Here is a 25,411-nt window from a genome sequence, read left to right on the forward strand (position 1 = left end):
GCGAAAACGACAGTTCCAAATTAGCTTTCATCCGCCGTCTGAAGCGGGCATGCGCATAAGCGAACTTCACTAAGAATGTGTAACTGTGAATTTCGCAGCTCCAAGCAAAGTTTTACTTTTATGCTTATATGAATATGGGGACAGTTATCGACATTAAGCTTCAGGATTATATATATATATATATATATATATATATATATATATATATATATATATATTTTCCCCTTTCTATGTGATAATATATCATATATATATATATATATATATATATATATATATATATATATATATATATATATATATATATATATGATATATTATCACATAGAAAGGAAAAAAATAAACGTATTATTTTTATCGATAATATTGAGTAGAAATGACTTGGGGTTGCTGCAGTTCCACAGCTCCAGGCACGAGCTGCCACTGTTAGGAAGCCATCCTTAATATTGGGAAGGAAGAGTATTATGTTAACTCTTCTGTACTTTCACCTAACAATTTAATAATTGTTAATATGGTGACGGGAGGATAATATTTTACTATTATGGAATACGGACCATGCTGACATAAAAACATTATTATTTAGAAAACCATAGTTAATATTGGGAGGAAGGGTATTTTTGTTAAATCTTCCGTATTTTCACATAACAATTTAATAATTCTTAATATTGGGAGCGGGGATAATATTTTACTATTATGGAATACGGCCCGTGCTGAAATAAAAACGTTATTATTTAGAAAGCCATTGTTAATATTGCGAGGAAAGGGTATTTTTTTTTTTAACTATTCTATGGTCCTGGATATGACCGTAAACTATATCCAGTGGTAAGGCCCCAGCTTGCGGGCTTTGGGGAGTGTGGAGCCACCCTTTAATTACCATTGCTCCCAAGTCCATTCTGACCCGGAGTGGTAGTACCTGTTAGGGTCCCAACTATGGGTTAAATAGAAACTGATTTGAAAACAATATATTCTATTTAAAAAAATTTCTTAAATCTTTGGATTCGGCATTAAATAACCCGAAAAGGGTTGATATGCCGAACAAACAAAAACAACCAACCAACCAACTATTCTATATTTTCACCTAACAATTTATTAAATAAACCCTGACATACGTAATACGTACCGTACTAAAATAATAATATTATTCTTTAGAAAGCCATTTTTATTATGGAAAGAGGAGGATATTTTTCTCTTCAGTATTCTGTACTGTCACCGAACAATTTATTAAATAAAAAAAACTGACATGACATACAGACCTTGCTGAAATAATGTCATTTTTTCAAAAGCCTTTCTTACTATGGGGAGGGGAGGGGATCTTACTTTTAACTATTCTGTACTTTCACCTAACAATTTAATAAATAAACAACTGACATACATAATACGTACCGTGCTTAAATCATAACGTTATTATTTAGAAAGCCATTCTTAATATAGGGAGGAGGGGGTATTGTTCTTTTAACTTTTTAACGCATAAAAAATCTTTTCGATGTACGACACTGACAATAGATGTCATATTTCATAAATTACATGGAAAAACTACAGATTCCAAAAATCAGATAAATGGATCAAATGTATGCCGAGGGTTTATTTGTCACATTCCAAAAATCACGTAAATAGATCAAGTTATGTTGAGTTCATATTTTCGTCCGTAATGTCCTCATGGCAGTAATTGCCAAAACTCTTAATACGCACACGAAAACAAACATGGTGACCAGCAAAAACAATACGGAATAAATTGGATAATAAAAGTTTTAACATTAGGGACTGCCAAACGATTGTGAAGATTGGACCCCCATGTTTCCGTAACGTCAGATTTGTGTGTACTATATGAACTATGGAAAAGCAGAAGCGACTTAATGATTTTTTAAAACCTTTGTTTATCTTCTTCAAACTGCAATTAATAATTAATCTTTGTTATAATTTTTGTTAGGTTTTAAGATTTACACAGTTTAATGATTAATAACATTATAAACATTTCTATATTAAATATGAAATACGGTTTTACTGAATGTTCTTTTGGTTACCTATGGGCTTCCATATTTTGTTCAGTAAAAAGAGACAAACAAAATATGATGGGGGCTACAAAATGCTTAATATTGTGCAATATTTTCAAATTGGTTTTAATCTGGCGATAAAATAGATGACAAAAGTAATGTTTATATTAAAACTTAATATTTAATAAAAAATTTAAACACAATTAAAAATCTATGTTGTAACGGAATATTTTGAAATAATGGAATTTTAATCGTTTTAATCTTTTAAAAATTAATTAATGTTTACGAAGTTTCTTTTTCTTAGCAATTCAACTGATTATAGTATATATTAATTCGAAAAAACGCTATTTAAAAAAAAAACTAATTATATTAAGTTTATATTAATTTTTTAATTGCAACTTCAAGGTAAATTTTTGTTTAATATGTGTATGTAAATTTTTTTAAAATAAATATTTTTTTACTTATTTGAACTCTTATGTTTCATAATAAATAGACATTTCGATAGATTTAAATATATTTTGTTTGAATTTCGAAAAAATAAATAAGGGGGGACACGCACTAAAACAGGTATTTTTTTTACATTAGAAAAACATATTTACTTTGTTTTTTGTTTGAAAACAATTTTAACTTGCAATGAAAAATACAACTAAACTAATTGTAAATAAATAATTTTGGACACAAAAAACGTATTTTTTTTTTTTTTTTTTTTTTGTAAATCAAGTTCTAGTTTTAATCACGCACGACTTGGGTTAAGAAAATATTTTTTTTAAATATGGAGGTGCGCCTAAACAATCGGCACCCTCTTATAATTTTTCTCCCTTTTCGTCTTTTATCAACTATTTCTGCTGATTATTGGACACTAAGCTACCAGATTATAAAAAAAAAAAATTGAAAAAAATCAATATTTAAAAATTTAGAAAGGGGGGGGGCAGTTTTCTTACAATGTTATAGTAAATTGATCCTCCATTTTCAGGAGCGATTCACAGTTACAATTTGGCTATTATCACATCCCTCTCCCGCTATTATTATTATTATTATTATTATTATTATTATTATTATTATTATTATTGTTGTTGTTGTTGTTGTTGTTATTATTGTTGTTGTTGTTGTTGTTGTTGTTGTTGTTGTTGTTTTGTTTTGTTTTGTTTTGTTTTTTATTAACTCATAAATATGTTTAAATGTGTGCGTTATCACCGTCGTCATCGTCGGGGAAAATACCTAATGTTTGGAACAATTTCAATGTTTGAATTAATACGAAAAGACAGGAAAAGCGACTCTCCGGACAAGTTTTTCCTATGTGATGAATTAGCAGCGTAATAAACCGAGTTTAAGAATACGTGAAAAAAAATTCAATAATTCGACCTCCTATTTTTACAAGCTTATAACTACTTGAAAAATGTAATTCAAACCCTAATTTTTTTTCAATTAAAGGAGCAAAGACCAAATTGTTAAAAAAAATAACAAGTTTAATAGCAAATTATGCAATATTTATTTTTTTAAATCGGCTTACTTTAAAAAAAGATTTTAAGAAAATCAACGAAATTTTTCTTCCTTCGAGTATAAAAAATACGATATCTTATGGATACTAAACTTTCCTTACTAAGCACATGTTCACATAAATGACTAAAAATAACTGTTATATCTTATATTAAAACGTTTTGTTATAAAATTTCATTTTCTCAATTTTTTTCTGTTCATGTTTCATATAGTACACGATACCTATACTTCTATTCTCTTAATGTTTTATTTCCATTTCTACATACATATATATATATATATAGTCATCCACACACAGTACTGTTTCGCTGTTTCACAGTTCATCAGTGCGGCTAGACAGGCAACTACCTCAAGCCAGGATTGAAACCCAACCGTCTGTACGAGAGTCAAGGCTCCTAACCATTACACTATTGGCGGCTGCTGAAGGAGTAGTGAGTTTAACAATGTTTTGACATCATCCGAAATACCTCCGCTCGATTTGTTTACACAAAGAGCGTTGCTTATATGCTAATGGTAATTTGTGTATCACTTTTCAATATGCTCAACTCAAGATGAGGAGCATTATAGTCATCCACATACAGTACTGTTTCGCTGTTTCACAGCTCATCATATATATATATATATATATATATATATATATATATATATATATATATATATAGCCATCCACATACATTACTGTTTCGCTGTATCACAACAGCTCACCAATGGTGGCTAGACTAACACCTATCCCGAGCCAGGGATTAAATCTACAACCATCTAGTTGATAGTCGGCAGTTCTAATCTACAGCCCATGGGATCGGTACCTGTAAACAACCTCATCAAATGGCCATGTATATAGACACTTGCCTCCCGCTTTTACAGTGCTCGACCTGCTTGTTTATTTAGTAACAGAGAGATTAGCATTAAGGCTAATTAAGCAGCGGGTGAAATCATTTTACGATAGTGCTCTACCCAATGAGGGAGTCTTGAAATATAGTCATCCACATACAATATTGTTTCACTGTATCACAGCTCATCATTGCAGAAAGACTAGGACCCATTCCTAGCCAGGGATAGAACCTACAACTATTTGGTTGATAGGCGATAGTTCTAACCTCCGACTCATTAGATCGATGCCTATATATATATATATATATATATATATATATATATATATATATATATATATATATATGCTTAGAGGTACAGAATTTATATATAGTTTTAAAAATAATAGGCGGAAGTTTCTCGAGAGCTCTTTCGGCTATCATCTCGTCAGGAGAAAATCGATACCGAACAAAATAATATTGTGTCGAAAAATAATGAGTTCTAATGGGGAACTTATTAAATGTGCCAAAAGCACGGGGACACTAAATAAATTTATTAACGTTTAAAAACGATTAAAATATTGGCACAACGAGGGAGGAAAAATTTTTTTTAAAAAGCGGGAGAAAAGATTCAAAGTTCCCCAAAGAGAAACAATGCGTTTGATGTTTCTTTTTGCCGGCACAAAGAAGGTTGATGCACCGCAATAGAGACAGACTCCAAAATCCTTAAATGGTTTTTGGAGTCCGCTCTATGTAGCACCTCGAACCAATCTATTTTATATCTATCGGCACAGCACGGGTTGTAAACCAAATGCTGGCCAATAGCAGAGTCCAAGGCTGCAGAAGAAGGGAGATCACCAGACCCCATCCTCCCTTGTCTGATCTTCGATGGAACATGCTGGTTTATACGAGTCAAAAGGTGCAAGGATGTTCGCCCAACATAACCAGCATCGCACTGGCATTTAAATTGATATACAATATCACTATTTTGAATGTAAGGCAAACTATCCTTGCGAAAAGACGGAAAAGCAGGTCTCGTAGTATATACCAAACGCAAGGACAAATAATTAAAGCAGTCGTAAATACCTGCGAATCTGTTTGGAAAGTCTATTACTCTCCTCCCCAATCCACGGTAATTTCAAATAAACCAGGCATTTCAAGGGTCCAAACTTTTTAGGGGATTTAAAATCCGCAACCATTTTGAAAATACAGTCATCAATAAGGTCAACAGGATAACCATTATTGATGAATATTTCCCTGATCTTATCGATTTCGGCGTCTAATCTGTTAAGAGCCCCATGTAAGGAATTCAACCTATTAAAAAATATCGACGCTTCACTTTGCGATGGGAAAATAGCAAAAGTGTCGTCAACATATCTGAAATATGCAGTGGGTTTAGTTGTAGAATTAAACATAACGGATTGATGGTACCCGACGAAAATATCCGCTAAAGTTGGGGCAAACGGCCTCCCCATTGAAACTCCGTCAACCTGACAGTACATAATATCATAAAAACTAAACTCCACGGATTTAGTACACATTAAAATGAGTTCAATAAGAATCTCTTTAGAAAACCGTGGAGCAGTCAGGCGACCATCATATAGAGCGTCGGTACATATGCGTATGGTCTCATCCAACAGTATGTTGGTAAATAGACGAGAGACATCAAATGAGCAGATAAAAGACGCCTCTGCATTTGAATCCAGCCCACGTACACAATCAACGAACCGAAAAGAATCTGGGACACAATGCGTGGTGTATAACTCGCGCACAGGTTGCAGAATTTCCACAAGCCACTGAGCCAAAGAATGTTGTGCCGAACCAACCATTGATAAAATAGGTCTCAGTGGAACACCTTGCTTATGGATTTTGGGGAGACCATACATTCTGGGACGTTGTGACCCAGAGGGCCTGATCCTGTCATAGACATCCTTGCAAAAAAACTTTTTAAATATATATATATGAACAAATGATTAATAAAACATGTTAAAAAACATCTTGAAAAAAGTTTTAAAAATATTTAATGTTAAAAAAGAAGCACAACATAAGTGGATCGTCCTTAATCCGCGGAGTTTCGAAGAAATACTCTCCTCCTCATCTCATTCTATGGAGGTCAGGTGCGAACGCACACCCCATAATCAAAATCAAAATCGGAGTTTCGAAGAAATACTCTCCTTCTCATCTCTGATGATCATCAGAGATGAGAAGGAGAGTATTTCTTCGAAACTCCGTGGATTAAGGACTATCCACTTATCTTGTGCTTCCTTTTTAAAATTAAATATTTTTTAACTCTTTTTCAAGATGTTTTTTAACATGTTTTATTAATCATTTGTTCATATTATAAGCTCTATTTCCTTTTCGGTTTTATTGAGCTTTTACATCTGGTTGAGATTACTTTACTTGTAAATATTAACTCTTTAATATTTATAATATCTTTTAAGTTTACCATTTTGATTCTATATATATATATATATATATATATATATATATATATATATATATGTGTGTGTGTGTGTGTGTGTGTGTGTGTGTGTATAATATAAAGCTCTGTGTGGGTGTGGGTGTGTGTGTGTGTGTGTGTGTGGTCACGAATATGGTTGACTATTTTAAAAAAACTGATTACATATAATGATAGAAGATGTATCGAGACACAGGAATGGGTATGTTTGATTTGGCAGAACGCTGGTTAATTAAAATTGTGGGGTCTGCGTTCGCGCCTAGTCCACAAAGTATGGAAATAAAAAAATTTAAAAATTAAAAAAAAAAACGTTTACAAGTATTTTTGATATAGATGTACATAAGAATACTTTGGTAAGTATGTTTAACTTAAATAGGGATGGTATAATAAAATTGTGGGGTCTGCGTTCGCGCCTGACCTCCATAGAATGGAAATAGGCACAAACTTTAATAAAGACTTTTCATATCCATCTGCGTAAATATACTTTGATAATTATGTTTCAGTTTGAAGAAATATGGTATAATAAAATTATGGGGTGTGCGTTCGCACCTGACCTCCATAGAATGAAAATATTTATCACAAAGTTTAACAAGATTTTTTTAATATAGATCCACAGTATATTGTGATAAGTGTTTCAGTGTGAACAGGTATGGTATAATAAATTATAGGGTTTATCTATTTTATTTTTACTTTCATCATATTTTGCTTTGGTTTTGATACCCCCAAATTCGAAGCTATCTCTTTACAACCCTTCCTTTTCATAACGTACCATACTTTAATAAATCAGAGTCCATTTTCTGTAGGCTGTTTTTGAACCCAGTCAACGACGGGTACTTTTGCTAGTGTGTGTATATATATATATATATATATATATATATATATATATATATATATATATATATATACATACATATATATATATATATATATATATATATATATATATATATATATATATACGAGCATCGATCTAATATCTTCAGAATGTGAGAGAATATATAATTATTTCCATAGCCAGACAACGTCGCAGCTCAAAAGAGACAAGAAAGCCAACAAACCGGAAGTCCAAGACTCGAGTCTCGCTCTCAATTGGGCTCATCAATTTGGGTCTAAACACTTGAAATTTTAGATGTAGGTTACTTGGACAATTTTTTAATTTTATTTAAGCAAAAAACAATAAATGTTAAAGGGTTAAAATAGGGTTAAATTTAAAAAAAAATTTGACCTCTGCGATCTCTACCAAATTACTCAGCCAATTTTTGGTCTAAACATTTGAAATTTTAAATAAAGTGTATTCAGACATAGGGCAAGCTTTTAATCGGTTTTTGGCCGAAAATTAGGTTTCCAAGAGGTCAAAGTTCAAAAGATTTGGCCTTTGCGGTTTCTAGCAAATTATTCAGCTAATTTTTGGTCTGAACATTTGAATATATATATATATATATATATATATATATATATATATACTTTAGTAAAATGAAATATATATATATATATATTTCTTCTTTTCCTAAAACAATAACATTTATACCCAATCATATTAAATATGTGTGGCTCTTTAAGCTATCCCTAGCGCTATCCAAAATGGCCTCTACTAAAGCCAAGAGCCCCGCCACAAATATATAGATTTGTTTCGATTTTTATTTAATTTTCTTAATTTAGCGTTTTCATTTTTTTTTTTTTTTCTTTTTAGCTTTTTAGAAGAATCGATTCGATGGCTATTCGCCAAGGGGAAGGTCATGAAAGCTAAAAAGGTCATTGAAAGAGCCTGCCGACAGAACAAGACGGACTTTTCTACCGTTTGGGCCGTTGCCGAAAAAGAATTGGCTAAAACCGTCGACACTCACGCAGACGAAAGCTCTATTTACACAATCACGGTGTATTTACCAGATGAAAAGACGGTACCGACTGTCAACAATTTACCTGAAACTAAAGTAGACACGTCGGAATCATCTTGCAAAATTGCAAACGAGAAAAAAGAAACTGCAAAAATATTTAAATTCATAACTATTTTCAAACATCCTTTCACACGATATATGACTTTAGTCAATATATTTAATTGGTAAGTAAACACTGTTGAAATAACTTCAGTTCCTATTTTTTCATTTCCAAAATATAAATTCGTTCCTGCAACAGTTGCTTCTGGCAGCGGTTAAACAAAAATACCTGTTGACTTCATTTCCTTCTTTTTCCGCTCTTCCACTCATCATGCCCTTTTTATCCATTTCCACTTTCCCCATCACATGACCTGTAAGCTTGACTCCAGTTTGGTATAAAAGCTCAGTCAATCTTCATGGCGTCTCTTTTTCAGATCCCACCTGAAGGTAAGTTCGTTATTGTTGTTGCTTTTACGTACAGCCTCACAAGGATCAGACACGTGGGCGCTAGCTTCTTTGATGACTATCACAAACATTTTGTGTATCTTCTCTTTGTCCGATACGAGAGATGTTTAAAACCAGCATTTATTTATGTTGGAATACTGGATATGTTGCTTATTCTAAAAGCTTTAAACTTATTCATGTGGGAATAACTAGCGTGGAAGCAAAACACGGTCTTTAAATCAAGTGAAAGAACGAAGATGAAAACACGTATGTGCTGTTTGTACAATTTATTATTGGAAATGGATCCAGATACGAAAAGAAAATTCATATTCCGCGCTAAGAACGCGCTGATGTTGCTAAAATACAGTAGAACGAACTCTTAGATTTACAATATATATATTATTATAACTAAATAATCTACATGTATTTTTAAAAATATACTTATTGCTCCCTACTTGAAGGCATCAAATAAGTGAGGGACAATTATTCCCGATTACCAGTTAGGTCGAATTCTTTTCGAGGTGAGGATTGAAAAATTGAACTGTTTTGATTTTTCAAACTACATTGATACTGATATGAAAATAAAATTCGGATCTAAATGGAGTTTTCAGATTAAAAAAAAAATGGTTTCAACTGATTCTTTTATTTATTTATTTATTTATATATATTTTTTTTAATTCTAATAAGTTACGATGGTAGCTTCCAAATTATTCAGTCGAAATTACCCAAATATTACATAATTATTAAACAAAACAACTTTAATCGTGTTAGTAGGTGAAAATATTCCGCCATCTTGTTTTAAATCTAAACGGAAAATTACCTTCCTTTTGAATTTTCCTTTGTTTTCATCAAATTCTATTTTTTTATTTTCTTTAATGAAGAATTTTCTACCTATCGATTTTCCTAATTTTTTTATATAATCATCTTAAAAATAAGAGGAATACGTAGATACCATTGTTTTCACGTGAAATTCAGTATTACGATTTCGTCCCAATAATGTAGAAGCTCCGAAAATTCATATTCTCCATTTAAAAACGCGCTGATGTTGTATTTTTTATATAATCATCTTAAAAATAAGAGGAATACGTAGATACCATCAGCGCGTTTTTAGATCAGAAATTAACACAGTAGAACGAACTCTTGCATTCACATAACTATATAATCTACATGTATTTTTTTTAAATATACATATTGCTTCCTATCTGAAGGCATCAAATTGGTGAGAGAAAAAAAAAATTATACCCGATTAGCATTTAGGTAGAATTCTTTTCGCGATGAGAATTGAAAAATTGAACTATTTTGATTTTTCAGACTACTGTTCTAATTTGGCATGTTATTTTCACAACGTTTCAGCCGATGTAGCTTCCGACTTTCTTTGGGTGCATTTTGTCGAACTCGGGAATATTTCTATCGAAATTTGGAATCTGTACGGAATTTCCAATGCAACTCTTCATTTAATGCGCAAGATATCTCACTACTGATGCAATTCTCTATCTATATAAAAGCCAAATACGTCCAAGGATGGAATACTGTTGCCATATCTGGGCAGGAGCTGCCAAAAACAGCCTATCATGCCTTGACAGAGTACAAAATAGACTTCGTGGCTTAGTGGGGGATGCCCTTTTCTCTACCCTGCAACCCCTCTCTCACAGAAGAGACGTTGCGGGCCTATCCTTGTTTTATCGTTATTTTCATGGCAGGTGCTCGTCTGAACTCCAATCCCTGGTCCCCCCTCGCCAATCTTTCACGAAAAACACCCGTCTAGCTGAATCCACTGTGAAAAATTTCCCCCACTCTATATCTGTGCCTAAATCAAAACGCGGATTCCATGAACAAAGCTTCTTTCTTAGAACTGCACGCCTGTGGAACTCTGTTCCGTCTGCCTGCTTCCCTCCGGACTACAACTTGGATGTCTTCAAGTCTAATGTTAACAAATTCCTAATGAACCGCCCCCTTAAGTAAACACTCCATCAAATCTCCACACTAACGTAATGTACTTGCAATAACCCTTATCCCTGAGTGGCTTCCGGGCCTTGATAAGTGGTGATCACTGTGTAAAAAAAAAAAAAAAAAAAAGATTCGTTTGTGGTAACCGGCCCTTTGGGAGAGTTCTTCTGCTCCCCGCATTTAAAATGTTTCTACCCGTATTTTATCGACCTCGGGTGTGGATGAGACAAATAAAATCAAGTCGGTGCTGCCTTCGTCTCGAAATCTCTGCGTACATCAGCGAGCCAGCCATCTCAAAGCAATGGGGGGGGGGAGGTGACTGGTAAAAAAGGTCAGATCTACTTGACTTACACCAGGATTTTAAAATAATAACATTTCCGTCGTTTTTTGATTATATATGTACACTCTCTTTTCCTCTCTCTCTCTCTCTCTCTCTGTTGGTTTCCTATAGACTCCTAAACGCCTGGGCCGGTTTTTTTTTATTTCACACAAATGTACTTAATGTGTCTAGAAGTGTTCTTAGATAGTTTTTGTCCCGGAATGGTTCCGTTAATTATCGCAAATCGACAATCGAAAAAAAAAAACATTCAAGATTGAACAGTCCGATTTAGACCACAGTTACTATTTTACGCAGTCTAACAACACAAGTGCATTACATCCATTTCTACTCTCTACTTATATATATATATATATATACCCGGCATTGAATATGTGCTTTTCATTATTCTCATAACACAGTATTACTTCTTTGTTTTTACTGATTCTTCCTCAATTTCAATTTCTAATATAGTCGGGAAAGTTGCCTGGCATTAGATCTTTATATATATATATATATATATATATATATATATATATATATATATATATATATATATATACTAGCAAAAGTATCCGTCGTTGACTGGGTTCAAAAACAGCCTACAGAAAATGGACTCTGATTTATGAAAGTATGATAGGTTAAGAAAAGGAAGGGTTGTAAAGAGATAGCTTCGAATTTGGGGGTATCAAAACCAAAGCAAAATATGATGAAAGTAAAAATAAAATAGATAAACCCCATAATTTATTATACCATACCTGTTCACACTGAAACACTTATTACAATATTCTGTGGATCTATATTAAAAAACCTTGTTAAACTTTGTGACATATTTCCATTCTATAGAGGTCAGGCGCGAACGAACACCCCATAATTTTATTATACCATATTTCTTCAAACTGAAACATAATTATGAAAGTATACTTACACAGATAGATATGAAAAGTCTTCATTAAAGTTTGTGCCTATTTCCATTCTATGGAGGCTAGGCGCGAACGCAGACCCCACAATTTTATTATACCATCCCTATTTAAGTTAAAACATACTTATCAAAGTATCCTTATCTACATCTATATCAAAAACACTTGTAAACGTTTTTTTTTATTTTTTTATTTCCATACTTTGTGGACCAGGCGCGAACGCAGACCCCACATATTTAATGAACCACCGTTCTGCAGGATCAAACATACCCATTCCTGTGTCTCGATGCATCTTCTATCATTATATGTAATCAGTTTTTTAAAATAGTCAACCATATAGAAGCCTATTCGTGACCAGACACACACACACACACACACACACACATTCAGCTTTATATTATAATATATATATATATATATATATATATATATATATATATATATATATATATATATATATATATATATATATATATACAATAGCGTCCAAATGGCTTCTAACCTTTATCTATGAAAAAGGAAAAAAAGATTTTTGGTGAATTTTCCAATGTTTAATAATGGTAGTTCAATAAGAAAAAAAATTTATTTTTGATTTTGAATATATATTGTTTTGTTTTTTTTACATATAAATAAATTTATTTAAATTACAAGTGTCTAAACGTTAAGGAACGGGGAAATTATTAATGAAAAAATAAAGAATCCTTTCAATATTTAGTGAAAAGCCCCTTGTGCAAGAAGAATCAATTGTTCACATGTTATAGGTGAGATATTATTCCATGATTTTTTTATACATTCTCATAAATTTTTTTTATACATTCTCATAAATTTTTTTTATACATTCTCATAAATTTAAATAAATTTCAAATGTAAAAAACCAATATATATTCAAAATAAAAAATAAAAAAATATTTTTATTTAACTACCATTATTAAAGCGAAAACTACCAAATTTTTTCCTTTTCTATAGATAAAGTTAGAAGGCATTCAAAAAAAAAAATGATCGACCGTTCCTTAACTTTTGGATGTTACTGTATTCCTCTCGTTTCACCGCAAGGGAATATTTGTTAATTTGTTATTCAGTTTCGAAGTGCGACTAGTCGCAGACAGTCGCATGCCAGCTCAACTCTCAAAAACTTAAAATTAAAAAATATACTTTATATATATATATATATATATATATATATATATATATATATATATATATATATATATATGCGTTGTTTAGTTATTTTATACAAATGTTCAATTATAACATGATTGTCCCAGCGGAGATAGTTCTCAGGAGAGAATTAATAATGAGAACTTTCATCGAGAATTTAGTTGATGACTTAGCAACCTCCAGGGTTTAAATCGGACGACAAATATCGAAAGATTGGCCAAAAACATTAATTTCTTTCACTCTCAACTGGGCAATCTTTTATTGGGAGGAGTCGCTTTTTTTCGCCGATATTTTTGAAAGCTATCTCCTTTCAAGTTCAAGTTTAAATATAAACAGACCGTTTGCTGCTCAACTCCCTACATAGTATCCCTGAAATTATGTCGCATATATTAGCCCCTTATATCAATGTTGCATTGTGCCATGTTTGGGGTGAAAATGCAATAAAAAAATGTCACATAATGATCGTAAAATCTAAAAAAATATCAACAAGTCCGAAGAAATTGTACTTCATATGTTTCAAATGTTATGTTATTCGAAGAGTAGTTGGATATAATAAAACCAAAAAAGCCGCGCGTGCGCACACACACACACGCACATGTATACACACAACACACACACACGTGTACACACACACGCACACACACCACACACACACATATATATATATACATATATCTGTATATCTATCTATCTATATATATATATATATACAGAGAGAGAGAGAGATACATATATCTATCTCTCTCTCTATATATATATATATAGAGAGAGAGAGTGAGAAAGAGAGAGAGAAAGAGAGAGATTAAGGTTTGATCCTTGTGAGGATTCGTCAGGAATCGGCGTTGCTTCATATTTTTATATGTTCTCGTAGTAGTGGGTTTACTAATCAACCAATTATATTCTCTGTTAGTCACCCACCTTTTTATCGTGGCCAATAGGCATGCGTTAATCAGGCAAGGGTACACATGGCCTCCAAACCACCCTTTCTTTTTGGCGGGGATTCGGTTTCTCTTTTCTTTGTGTTAGGAAATGACCTCATTTTAATCTGGATGTTTTAAACTTAATTTTTATTTTATTTATGTGTATTTGTTTATTTATTAATTATTATAATACATAATATAATTTTTGTTATTGTTGTTATTATTATATATAAGGTTTTTCTTGTTTTTGTGTGTATGTGTGTGTTGCTATCCTAAGGTAAAATTTATTTTGTGTATGCATACGTTTGTTATTTCGCTCCTGTAGTTTAAATTATGTTTTTTTTTTAAATTTAGGATAGCTAATTTCTCATACAAACATAGTTTACACGAGGTTTCTAAGTAACTACATATGCTGCTCTGCCGTAATAGTTTTCTCTCTATTATCGGCGATGGTCAACTTTCCTCGAGTGGTTCGCTAAGGCTGTTTTTATTCGACGTCTTTCATCTTTGAATGTACTTCTGTCGTCGTAATATCTACTTTTAAAATCCACAGATGTCATTCCTACATAATATTTATTGTTATTCGGGTTTTCTTTGGCAAATGTTGTGACCTGGTAAACAATGCTTTTGGTTTGGCATTTATTTTGTAGCAGACAGAGTGTTTGCGTTCTACAGTTACACTTTTTTTTGCTCATTTGTAGTTTTTTTTTATTTCTATTACGATTTGCGTCATTAATATTTTATTTTTATTTTATATTTATTATATTGAAGAGAAAGCAAATTAGACTTAAAGTTTTTTTTAAATTTTTTTAATATACAAAAGTCTTCGCCACATTTTGACATTGAATATCTCGAGAATTATTAAGGACTAGCAGTTCTGTTCGGCTTTGCTCGGGCCCTGCGTACTGTTCATAACTTGCCCTACGTGTGAATACACTTTATGTAAGATTTCAAACGTTTAGACTAAAATTTGTCTGAGTCATCTCGCAGAGACGCAGAGGTAATTTTTTTAAAACTTTGACCCCAATTTTGACCCCTTAACATTTATTATTTTGGTCTCACATCAAAACACAAAGCTTTACCCATGTCCAAGTTACCTACATTTAAAATTTCAAGTTTTTAAACCCAAAATTGGCGGAAGAATTTGGTAGAATCTGCAAAGGTCAACTCTTTCAACTTTTACATTTTATCAGCTAAATTTCCGCCCCCACCCAAACTGATTAAAATGCTTGCCGAATGACTGAATACCCGTTATGCATAAATTTCAAATGTTTAGACCAAAAATTGGCTGAGTAGTTTGTTACACACCGCAAAGGTAAAATCTTTTGAACTTTGCCCCTTTGACAGCTCAAAGTTTCGACCCAAATCGATTAAAAACTTGCACTATCTTTGAATACCTTTTATGTTAAATTTCAAATATTTCGATCATAAATTGGCTGAATAATTTGGACTCAAATCAAATTATAAAGTTTGATCGATGTCCAACTAACCTACATTTAGGATTTCAAGAGTTTAAACCAGAAATTGATGGAGAAGTTTGATAGTTTTCAAAGGTCAAATCGTTGAACTTCGACTCCTTGACAGCCAAATTTCTGGCCGAAAACCGATTAAAAAGATTTTCCCAAATTTCAATACAACTCATGTCAAATCTCGAGTCTCTAGACCGAAAATTGACAGTTCTTTGGTAAGGTAATGCACACACACACACACACACATACACACACACACACACACACTTTTTCACTTTTATAGATATACTAGCAGTCCTGACTTTGCTCAGGCCCTATGTAATGTTCATAACTTTATGTGCATATATTAAAAAGTGTCATTATGTACGTTAATGCCTTTTTATATAATAGGCTTCCTTAACTACCATAGAGAAAAGAGACCACAGACGTCATTTTTTTTAACTTTGAACCCAATTGTGACCCTTTAACATTTATTGTTTTGGGCTCAAATTAAATTAAAATGTTTGACCCATGTCCAAGTAACCTGCATCTAAAATTTCAAGTGTTTAGACCTAAAATTAGAGGAGGAGTTTGGTAGAGTCTGCAAAGGTCAACTCTGAAAACTTTGACCTCTTGCCAGCCAAATTTTCGCCCAAAAACTAATTAAAAAGCTTGCTGCGTGTCGGAATACGCTTTATGTAAAATTCCGAATGTTTAAACCCAAAATTGGTTTAATAATTTACTAGAGACCACGAAGGTAAAATCTTTTGAACTTTGACCTCTTGTAAGCTAAATTTTCAGTTAAAAAAAAACGATTAAAAAGCTTCCCCTATGTTTGAATACACTTTATGTAAAATTTCAAAATTGGCCGAGTAATTTGGTAAAATTTCAAAATTACCGAGTAATTTGGTAAAGACCGCAGAGGCCAATTTTTTAAAACTTTGACCATAATTATGACCCGTTAATATTTATTGTTTTGGGCTCAAATTAAATTAAAAAGTTAGAGCCATGTCCAAGTAACCTATGTCTAAAATTTCAAGTATTTAGGCCCAAAATTGGCGGAGGAGTTTGGCAGAGTTTTCAAAGGTCAAATCGTTGAACTTTGACCCCTTAACAGCAAAATTTCCGGTTGAAAATCGGTTTAAAAAATTTCCCAAATCTCAATTTATGTTAAATCTCAAGTCTGTAGACCGAAAATTGACAGAGTTATTTGGTAAGAAAGTGTACACAGACAGACAGACACACAGACATTTTCACTTTTATATATAGATAGATAGATAGATAGATAGATAGATAGATAGATAGATAGATAGATAGATAAGGATCTGAAAAGAAATGAAAAATCAATAGCCTTTTAGCTTTAAAATGGTACCACAGTATTTAGCTTTAAAATTTTACCACTTTCATCTTACTACAATTCATACAGTGGCGTAGCAACTGTTTTTACCGCCTAGAGCTCTCGTAATATTTGCCCCCTCCTGCTGGCATTTAATAACCAGTTAGTCTTCAAAATTCTTAAAATCCCCCATAACATTTGTTTTTATGGAACTACAATGTAGGGTCTAATTTTAGACTGCTGTTAATAGTCCTAGATTTTCTTATTACAGTACATTTATATATATATATATATATATATATATATATATATATATATATATAGTCGTCAAAGAAAAACAAAGATTTTTCAAAACAAAAACGTATTATTCAAATTACTGAAAAAAAATGGTAAATTAATTTATTGGTTACGTAAACAAATAGATACAGACTAAATACACAAACAAAAGAAATGAAATATTTAAAAAATAAAACAAGTTTAATTTAAATTATACAAAAATTGTTCAATTTAATTAATATTAATTAATTAAACAAATATAATAATTAATATATTATTAATATTAATTAATATATTATTAATATTAATTAATATATTATTAATATTAATTAATATATTATTAATATTAATTAATTAAGCAAATATAATAATAAATTTAAATGAGAATATTTGAAAATCTGAAAATGTTACGAAATGATAAAATCATTTTTATTTACTTTTTTTGTTGTTCGAATTTTCACCAAAAGCATGGTTTTAACAAGGAGAGGATAGTCTTATGCAGTTTTCTTTTCTTTTTCTTCATAATGTTGTTATTAAGAGGTCGAGTCTCCCGAAGAGAAAAAACGTCTTGTATCTGTGTTGTTTGAAATCCGTGTGTGTAATCGCTCGGTTTAAGCATGAAATTTAAAAATAGAGAGTTACATATTTTTTTAAATAAATTTATAATGAAAACCTGAAAATGTTATGAAATAATAAAAGCATTTCTATTTATTTTTTTGTTGTTGTAAATAATGGTTCAACCCCTTTAAAAATAGTTTTAAAAAATTTTAATAAATTTATTTATAAATTACAAATAATGCTGTAAATTTATTTTTTGTGGGAGAAGTGCCGTAAGGCATCAAGTCGGTAGAAAATTTACAAACAGACATTTAGCGCTTTTTTTTCGGCAAAGTTATCAATAACTCTATCAAAATTCACTCCATCGACAAGTTCCCACTCTATGGAGCGGATTACAAAGTCTGTAAGGCTTGTCTGGCTCATTGTTGATCGAAGGTAGTTCTTTATGAGCTTCAGTTTCAAGAAAGTGCGCTCACAGCTGTCAGCGCAAAAAAAAAAAAAACGCACAGCAATATCACAATAATATTAGGGACGGAATACCTCATTCTCTGTATGAAGTTCAAGAAGTCTACTAATTTTGCTTTTTCCAGAAGCTTTCACAAAACACTGTATTCTCTTCCTTTCGGCAAAGAATTCCTTTTTTTTTCTATCTTCGTCAAGTGACAATCATAATTATCATCAAGCAGATTTGACGGTGTAAGAAAAGCGTAATAACTTGCAAGATCGTAAACTTGTTGAAATCTGCAAGATATTTCTTCAGTCAACCTGCCTATGACAGACAGCATTTTCCGTCTCAACTCAGTATCAAACCCCAGCACTGCATCAGTCAATCCTTTATCATCCATTCGTTTCTTTTTGCGGACACGATGCTCAATGCCTATCCCTATTCTAGAGAACAGGGTTTGTTTGTTTTTTGTTTTGTTTTGTTTTGTTTTTTTACTCGACTATTGCAGTGTCTGCTATCTTTTCTCCATTCTGAAGAATGCAATCTGTTAACGCCGGCAGCCTGACAAAACTTTGTTGCAGATCCAGCCCTTTTGTTTGAAGATACTTCTGGGCATCATTGCTTTCTGGGAGAAGTTTTCTAAAGTCCCAGAAATAAAATAAATGGAAACGACAGTACCGAATTGAGAATTAAAAATACATCTGATCTTGTGGTTGCCTTTTTTCCTTCTTCCATGAACTGTTCCAGGGCAATCACAACTTTCAATAATTTTTTTACCGCAACATTTACAGCATCTGCTCGACTACTCCATCTAGTTTCCACAACTCGCTTGATACTTAGACCAATCAACTGAATCAAGACGTCCCAGCAATGTATAGATGGAGAAAAAAAAAACGAGAATAACCGGTCCAGTGTGCCAAAAAATGTAACAGACGCTGCATATAAACAAGCCAGATTTAATGAATGGTTTGTGCATGGCACAAATAGAGCTTTTAATTTGATTTAGAAGATGCTCTTTGCACACCCGATCGGTGGTGTGCCATTACAGACATTGTCAAATGCCTGGCTAAAACAGTCACCAATCTAAATCCCATTGTTCTCTAGTTCTCTCAAAATCAGTTCAGAGATTTCCTCTGCGCTTTTACCCTTTGTCTCGATGAAGCGGAGAAACGACTTCTCTACCTTTACTTCATTTTCGTCAATTTTTACGTAGCGCAACACCTCACTCATCTGGTACAGGAGTACTATAAAAAATTATGCAAAAATACTTGCTTTTCTAGATCTGATCGATGATTGTCTTTCTCGTCTGCTTTGCCAAAATGTTCACAAATTAATTTTGAATTTCTGGTTACAGATAAGAAGTAACAATTTTCTTTCCCAGGTTAACTTTCACCAAATGTTCATGGAGCACAGGTTCATACTTGGCCAATAAATTTACCAATTCTACAAAAAATTCCCTTTTGTTTTCTTGACCTCTTTTATCATCATGAATGTCTTCCCGGTGACCTTGTAATGCCAGGTTCTGCTTGACGAGAAACCTAATGATATCCAGCAATCCCGCCATTCTTAGTTTCCTTCTCAATACGATTTTTCTCTACTGTGTCAATTACCTTTCCTTCAGCAAGTCGGATCGTTAGCTCCTTCCAATTGAGAAACGCCTGAACATGAAATGTGCTAGCTTCGTGTTCATATACTTTGGGATTTAATTTCCACCAATTCATAAAACCCACATCAACAGAAAAACGACAGTCCAATTGAAAACAGTCTGCAACAGAAGCAAAATAAGGCTTCTCTGAAAGGAGAATACACCATCCATGTTCGCAAACTTTTCTAACTGTTCCGCAAAACCCGATAGAACCAGTTTTTTTTGTTGTTACTTTCTAACGTCGCCTTTTGTTTTCGTTCCTGGTCGCACTACTTCCTTGGGTTCATGATCGAGCTGCAGCAGTGCAGCAGTGCTGCACAGAGCAGGTTCCTGTCGAACAAGCATACCGCGAATTTCATGGTTAATCGCAACAGGCCGTAGACCAACATCTGTAAAATCGGTTGCAGTGTATGTTTTCGCAGCAACTCTAAAATTTCATTATCATTGACAGTTTTGATGTATCAATGCTGTCAATGTTGACTTTCGAAGTAAGAGTATCAACGTTAGCAATACCAACTTCATCTTCGGTCTCAGCGTGATTTTTGCTTTTCGTTTCCGCCATTTCGGCTGTAGAAGTTTTTCGATGAATTTCAACAGCACGTCTTTATTCTTTTTTTTTTTTTTTTTTTGCTTTCTCTTTTTTTTTTTTTTTTTTTTTTTTTTCGCTTTTTATGGAATGCCGTGCCGCACCATTCTCCTTCATTCTCTTTATTACGGTACCTTCTTTGAAAATTCACGCAAATATTCTGAAAAAATTAAATATGCTATTTTAAAAAGTAGCACGGTATTTCTCTGTATAAGCACCTTCTTGTGTTGTTCCGTACTAGTACCACAAAAGTGAAATATACCCCCCCTCCAAATAAAACAGTATTCTGGGATACCTATCCACACACACACACACACACACACACACACACATACACATATATATAAAGAGAAAGAGAGATAGACATAGATAGATAGAGAGAGAGAGAGAGAGAGAGAGAGAGAGATCATTCACTACACCAACACCACCCCCAAAAAAGAAACTTAAGAAAGTCTTTCATTTTATTTTCTATTTTAAATGTTATATATTTGTTTTCGACCACTTTTCTATTCTGTTGAGTATTTTATTTTCTATTTTTGCACGATTCAGTCTTTAAAAATGTGCGCGAAAACAAATTTGTAAACAGGGCCTCTTGTTCTTTCCTTACGAAGAAGAAGAGGGGGGATGAAATAAAGAGCATTTGAAACAACTTTAAAACACCAATAAATGATTCAGGTGGGTTGCAAAATGACTTTTATAGCCAATGGTAACATTTATTTATTATATATTTTATTTTTTTACTACTTTTTTTGAATGTCTGCGTATTGTAAAACAAAACCCCCCAAAAAAACAAATAAAATGCTAATTAAATACTTTTCTTTCCTTATTGAACAAAATATCATAGAATTTTTTTTTTTTTTTTTTTTTTTTTTTTATATGGGCAATCTTGACTAAAGTCGTACGCAAGATGGCGGCCGCAACCGGATGTAAAAATTGGAACCGAAGGCAACTTTTAGCGACACGAAATTAGCGAGTCAACTGTACAGTCTAGCAAGAAGAAAAGACAACAATAACAACTCGACTGCTGATAACAACAATTAATAATAAGCATATTTTAATTTTTAACAACTCTGTAATTTGTTATGAATATGTAATAATGAAATTAAATAACTAAGAAATGTTTTTTTTGTTTCAACTAGACTGTAGTTTCACATAACATTTTAATAAACAAAAGATATCGTAAAAATTGAATCGAAAATTATACTTGAGAAAACCCGTTTATCAGTCAATAATGTTTATCAATCAATAACGGGTCCTGCCAACATTCTGCAAAAAAATTGTCGATAAATTTTACGTGGGCGAAGAAAAAGACGGCGAAAAAGGAAAAGATGGCGAAGTAGACGAAGAAGATGGCAAAAACGACGGCGAAGAAAATGAAAAAGAAAACAAAAAAAAAAACATTTTTTCATTGCGTGTTATTTTATTATAACTCATTTAAAAACGGTTGGTGTTTTTTTTCTTTTGTGGGAACATGATGAGAATTGGCAGCGAACCGGATGTTAACGCATCCACCATGAGAGACAAAATAAAAAAATCGTCTTTTGCACATGGCTCCACGCATCGATTCCGCTTGGGAAGAAAAAAAATAAGATAACCACAAAATAATTATCGATTAATGGCAGAGCTAGCTCCGCGTCTAAAATAAACACCTCAAATATCACAGTCGCTGGTAGCCGGTTTGCCACTATAAAATGAGGGGACCAAAAAGAGAGAGAGGAGATTGATTCGCCCCGCTGCATCAGTGAACGCACGGACGGATTCTCCCACCCGATCTAAAGAGATGAAGAAGAAAAAGAAATAAGGCACCAGTGAACTGAAGCCGACTACGCTATCATGTTATGGGCCAAACGCCTTCAATTCCAAACAACCCTAATTCATACAAACAAAGAAAAGAGGAGGAGAAAGAAGACGAAGACGCCGGGCTGCTAGCGCTGATGAAAGAAGTCACTCGCTTTCCAGTTACAAGCCAGGACATGCATCACCGACAGCAGGATAACCGGCCTACCCTAACCCTCTCCATCGTCCAAAAGATAAGTTATATTTTACGAACATTCATTCCTTGCCAATTCATAGATACCTACAAACAGTTTACGAACATTCATTCCTTGTCAATTCATACATACCTACAAACATTTTACGAACATTCATTCCTTGTCAATTCATACATACCTACAAACAGTTTACGAACATTCATTCCTTGTCAATTCATACATACCTACAAACAGTTTACGAACATTCCTCTCCTTTGTTAAATCCCTTTTTTTATAAATATCCAGGCCATAAATGGTGACACCCGAACGCGAGAAAAACACGCATTTTCTTCTATACCCTAGACCGCTATAAATGGTGAACCCGCCAACCACGATGAAATCGCACATTCCAAAAATAAATAAATAATAATAATAAAAGGACAGACATATTATTGCTGAAGTTAAGAGAACTCATTTTTTTTGTTTGTTTTTGCTCAAATAATTTACGTGACTAAAATAAGAATTGGCGAACAATTATACAAACACCAACCTTCACAAAAAAAAAAAAAGAAAAAAGTTGAATTATATTAACAGGACGAACGGCAATCTGCTAAGATATTAAACATTTTTGTCAACCACTGAACGTGTAATCCACAAATTTCGCAATGGAGCATACTGTGTCAGCGGTCTCTGTAAAGATACCGGGATTTATGCATGCTGCTGTGGACGGATGGTTCGCCATATGCGAGGCTCAATTCGAACTGAGGAACATATCCAACGAGACCACAAGATTCTATCATGTCCTCTCAAATCTTCCCCCCGGCTTGATTTAAAACCTACCCACCACGATCATTGTTTCTAAAAGTTATACGCAACTGAGAGAGGCCGTGATAAATATGCTCGAACAATCAAAGCCTGAGTTGTTCAACAGACTTATTGGCGCTACAGCTATGACAGGAAAACCGTCCACATATTTACAGGAACTGATGGCGACAGCTAGTAAAGTAGGTGTGGGAGAGGAACTCGTGCGCCACAAATTCATTCAGGCACTGCCCACCGAAATAACCCCGGTTATAGCAGCAGTAAAAAACGCCTCGGTATATGAATTGGATACATTGGCGGATGAAATAGTTCCTTTTCTGAGATCAAAGTATGTGCACAATGTTACCGCACCACCACCCAGAGCCAACGGAAATTTAGCTTCCACCAGCATTGCCATAAGAACATACAATAATATAAGGTCCTTTTATGAGGACCAGAAACTCCAAGTCTGTCGTGGACACTTGTACTTTGCGGAAAAATCGAGAACCTGCAAACCATGGTGCAGATGGCCTCAAAAATCCAACTGAAAAATAATGCCTGCATCAAGACCATCATCACCCATTAGGCAACCTAACTAAACTTCAGGAAACTTATTATGCGAGTTGGAACAGCAACCGACAATTCGTAACTATTTGAGGTTGCCACCAAAATTGGACAAAAGATAGAAAACTTCATTATAGATACAGATACCTCTGTAACAATACTACCACACAGTCTGGCACCTGATATAACCATCAATTCCACACCTGTACGTTTGTCATCGGTCAATGGAGATGCCATAAAAAATGCTTTGGGGAAATACAAGTGGACATTATTATTCCAGGTTTACGCCATTCATACCCTTGGACAGTTGTAATTGCGGACACTGTCAACCCCCTTTTAGGTGCATACTTTCTTTGTCACTACGGTCTCATCTTGAATTGTAGTGATGGTAAATTGGTGGATGAGACAACACGCCGCTATGTACAAGGGGGACGGGGCACACCCCAGATACAAAATATAACGGTAAACAACCATGACAGTCTACCAGGAACGATGCCGTCTCTCCTCAAAAATTTCCCCAAGCTTACCACACCACGCACAGAGCAACCTCCAGCATCTAACACAAGAGTAACCCATGTCATAGACACTGGAGATAGTGCTCCAACTTACGCCAAGATCCGACAGCTGTCCGAAGAGAAATATGAGGCGGCAAAACAAGAATTCACAGAGCTCTTAAAGGCTGGAATAATAAGACCATCGAAATCCCCATGATCCTCACCAATACACCTAGTTCCGAAATCAACCCCCGGAAAATGGAGAGTGTGTGGTGACTTCAGATACCTGAACCACCTGACAAGACCAGACAGATCCCCAATCCCGAACATTAACAGCCTCGGAGCCAAGCTTTTAAAAAGAGAGTATTCTCAAAGATTGATTTGTTACAGGCATATCATCAAATTCCAATTCAGAAGGCTGATATTGAAAAATCTGCCGTGATAACACCATTTGGCCTTTTTGAATATTTATTTATGCCTTTTGGGTTGCGAAATAGCAGTTCAACCTTCCAAAGATTTATGGACAGCGTACTCAGGGAGGTGGGCTGCGTTTTCTGTATACATCGCTGACATCCCGGTGTTTTCAGAGTCTGAGGAACAACACCACAATGACCTTGGAAAGGTTCTCTCACTTCTTGAAGAGAATAACCTTAAAATCTCTGTCGACAAGTGCCAATTTTTCAGAGATAACATTGAATTTTTGGGCTACAGTGTAATTGCTGGAGGACTTACACCAACGGCACGGAAAGTGGAAGATATAAAAAATTTTCCAGGACCAACAGACTCTAAATCGCTCAGGCAATTCCTGGGAATGGTCAATTTCTACAGAAAACTAATCCCACAGGCTGCAGATGTGCTACTGCCTTTGACGGAAGCCATTAAACACAATCCTGCAGCTAAAACACTGGAATTAGGCCCACCCGAAAAAGAAGCATTTGTAAAAATAAAAACTAT

General features: G+C 33.6%; 1 protein-coding gene across 1 annotated transcript in view; it reads left to right on the top strand.

Moving 5' to 3' along the window:
• Positions 1 to 24,674, top strand: part of LOC145260245 (uncharacterized) — a 42,649-nt gene extending 17,975 nt beyond the window's left edge. The window contains exons 2-3 of the mRNA XM_080118071.1: positions 8,446 to 8,814; positions 24,347 to 24,674. Of these exons, the coding sequence (XP_079974197.1) occupies positions 8,446 to 8,814; positions 24,347 to 24,674 (697 nt within the window). The remainder of the gene's footprint in view (positions 1 to 8,445; positions 8,815 to 24,346) is intronic.
• Positions 24,675 to 25,411: the final 737 nt, after the last annotated feature.

This window comes from Euprymna scolopes, chromosome 36, assembly GCF_053919585.1.
Source record: "Euprymna scolopes isolate OS-2025 chromosome 36, ASM5391958v1, whole genome shotgun sequence".
Classification (NCBI taxonomy): domain Eukaryota; kingdom Metazoa; phylum Mollusca; class Cephalopoda; order Sepiida; family Sepiolidae; genus Euprymna; species Euprymna scolopes.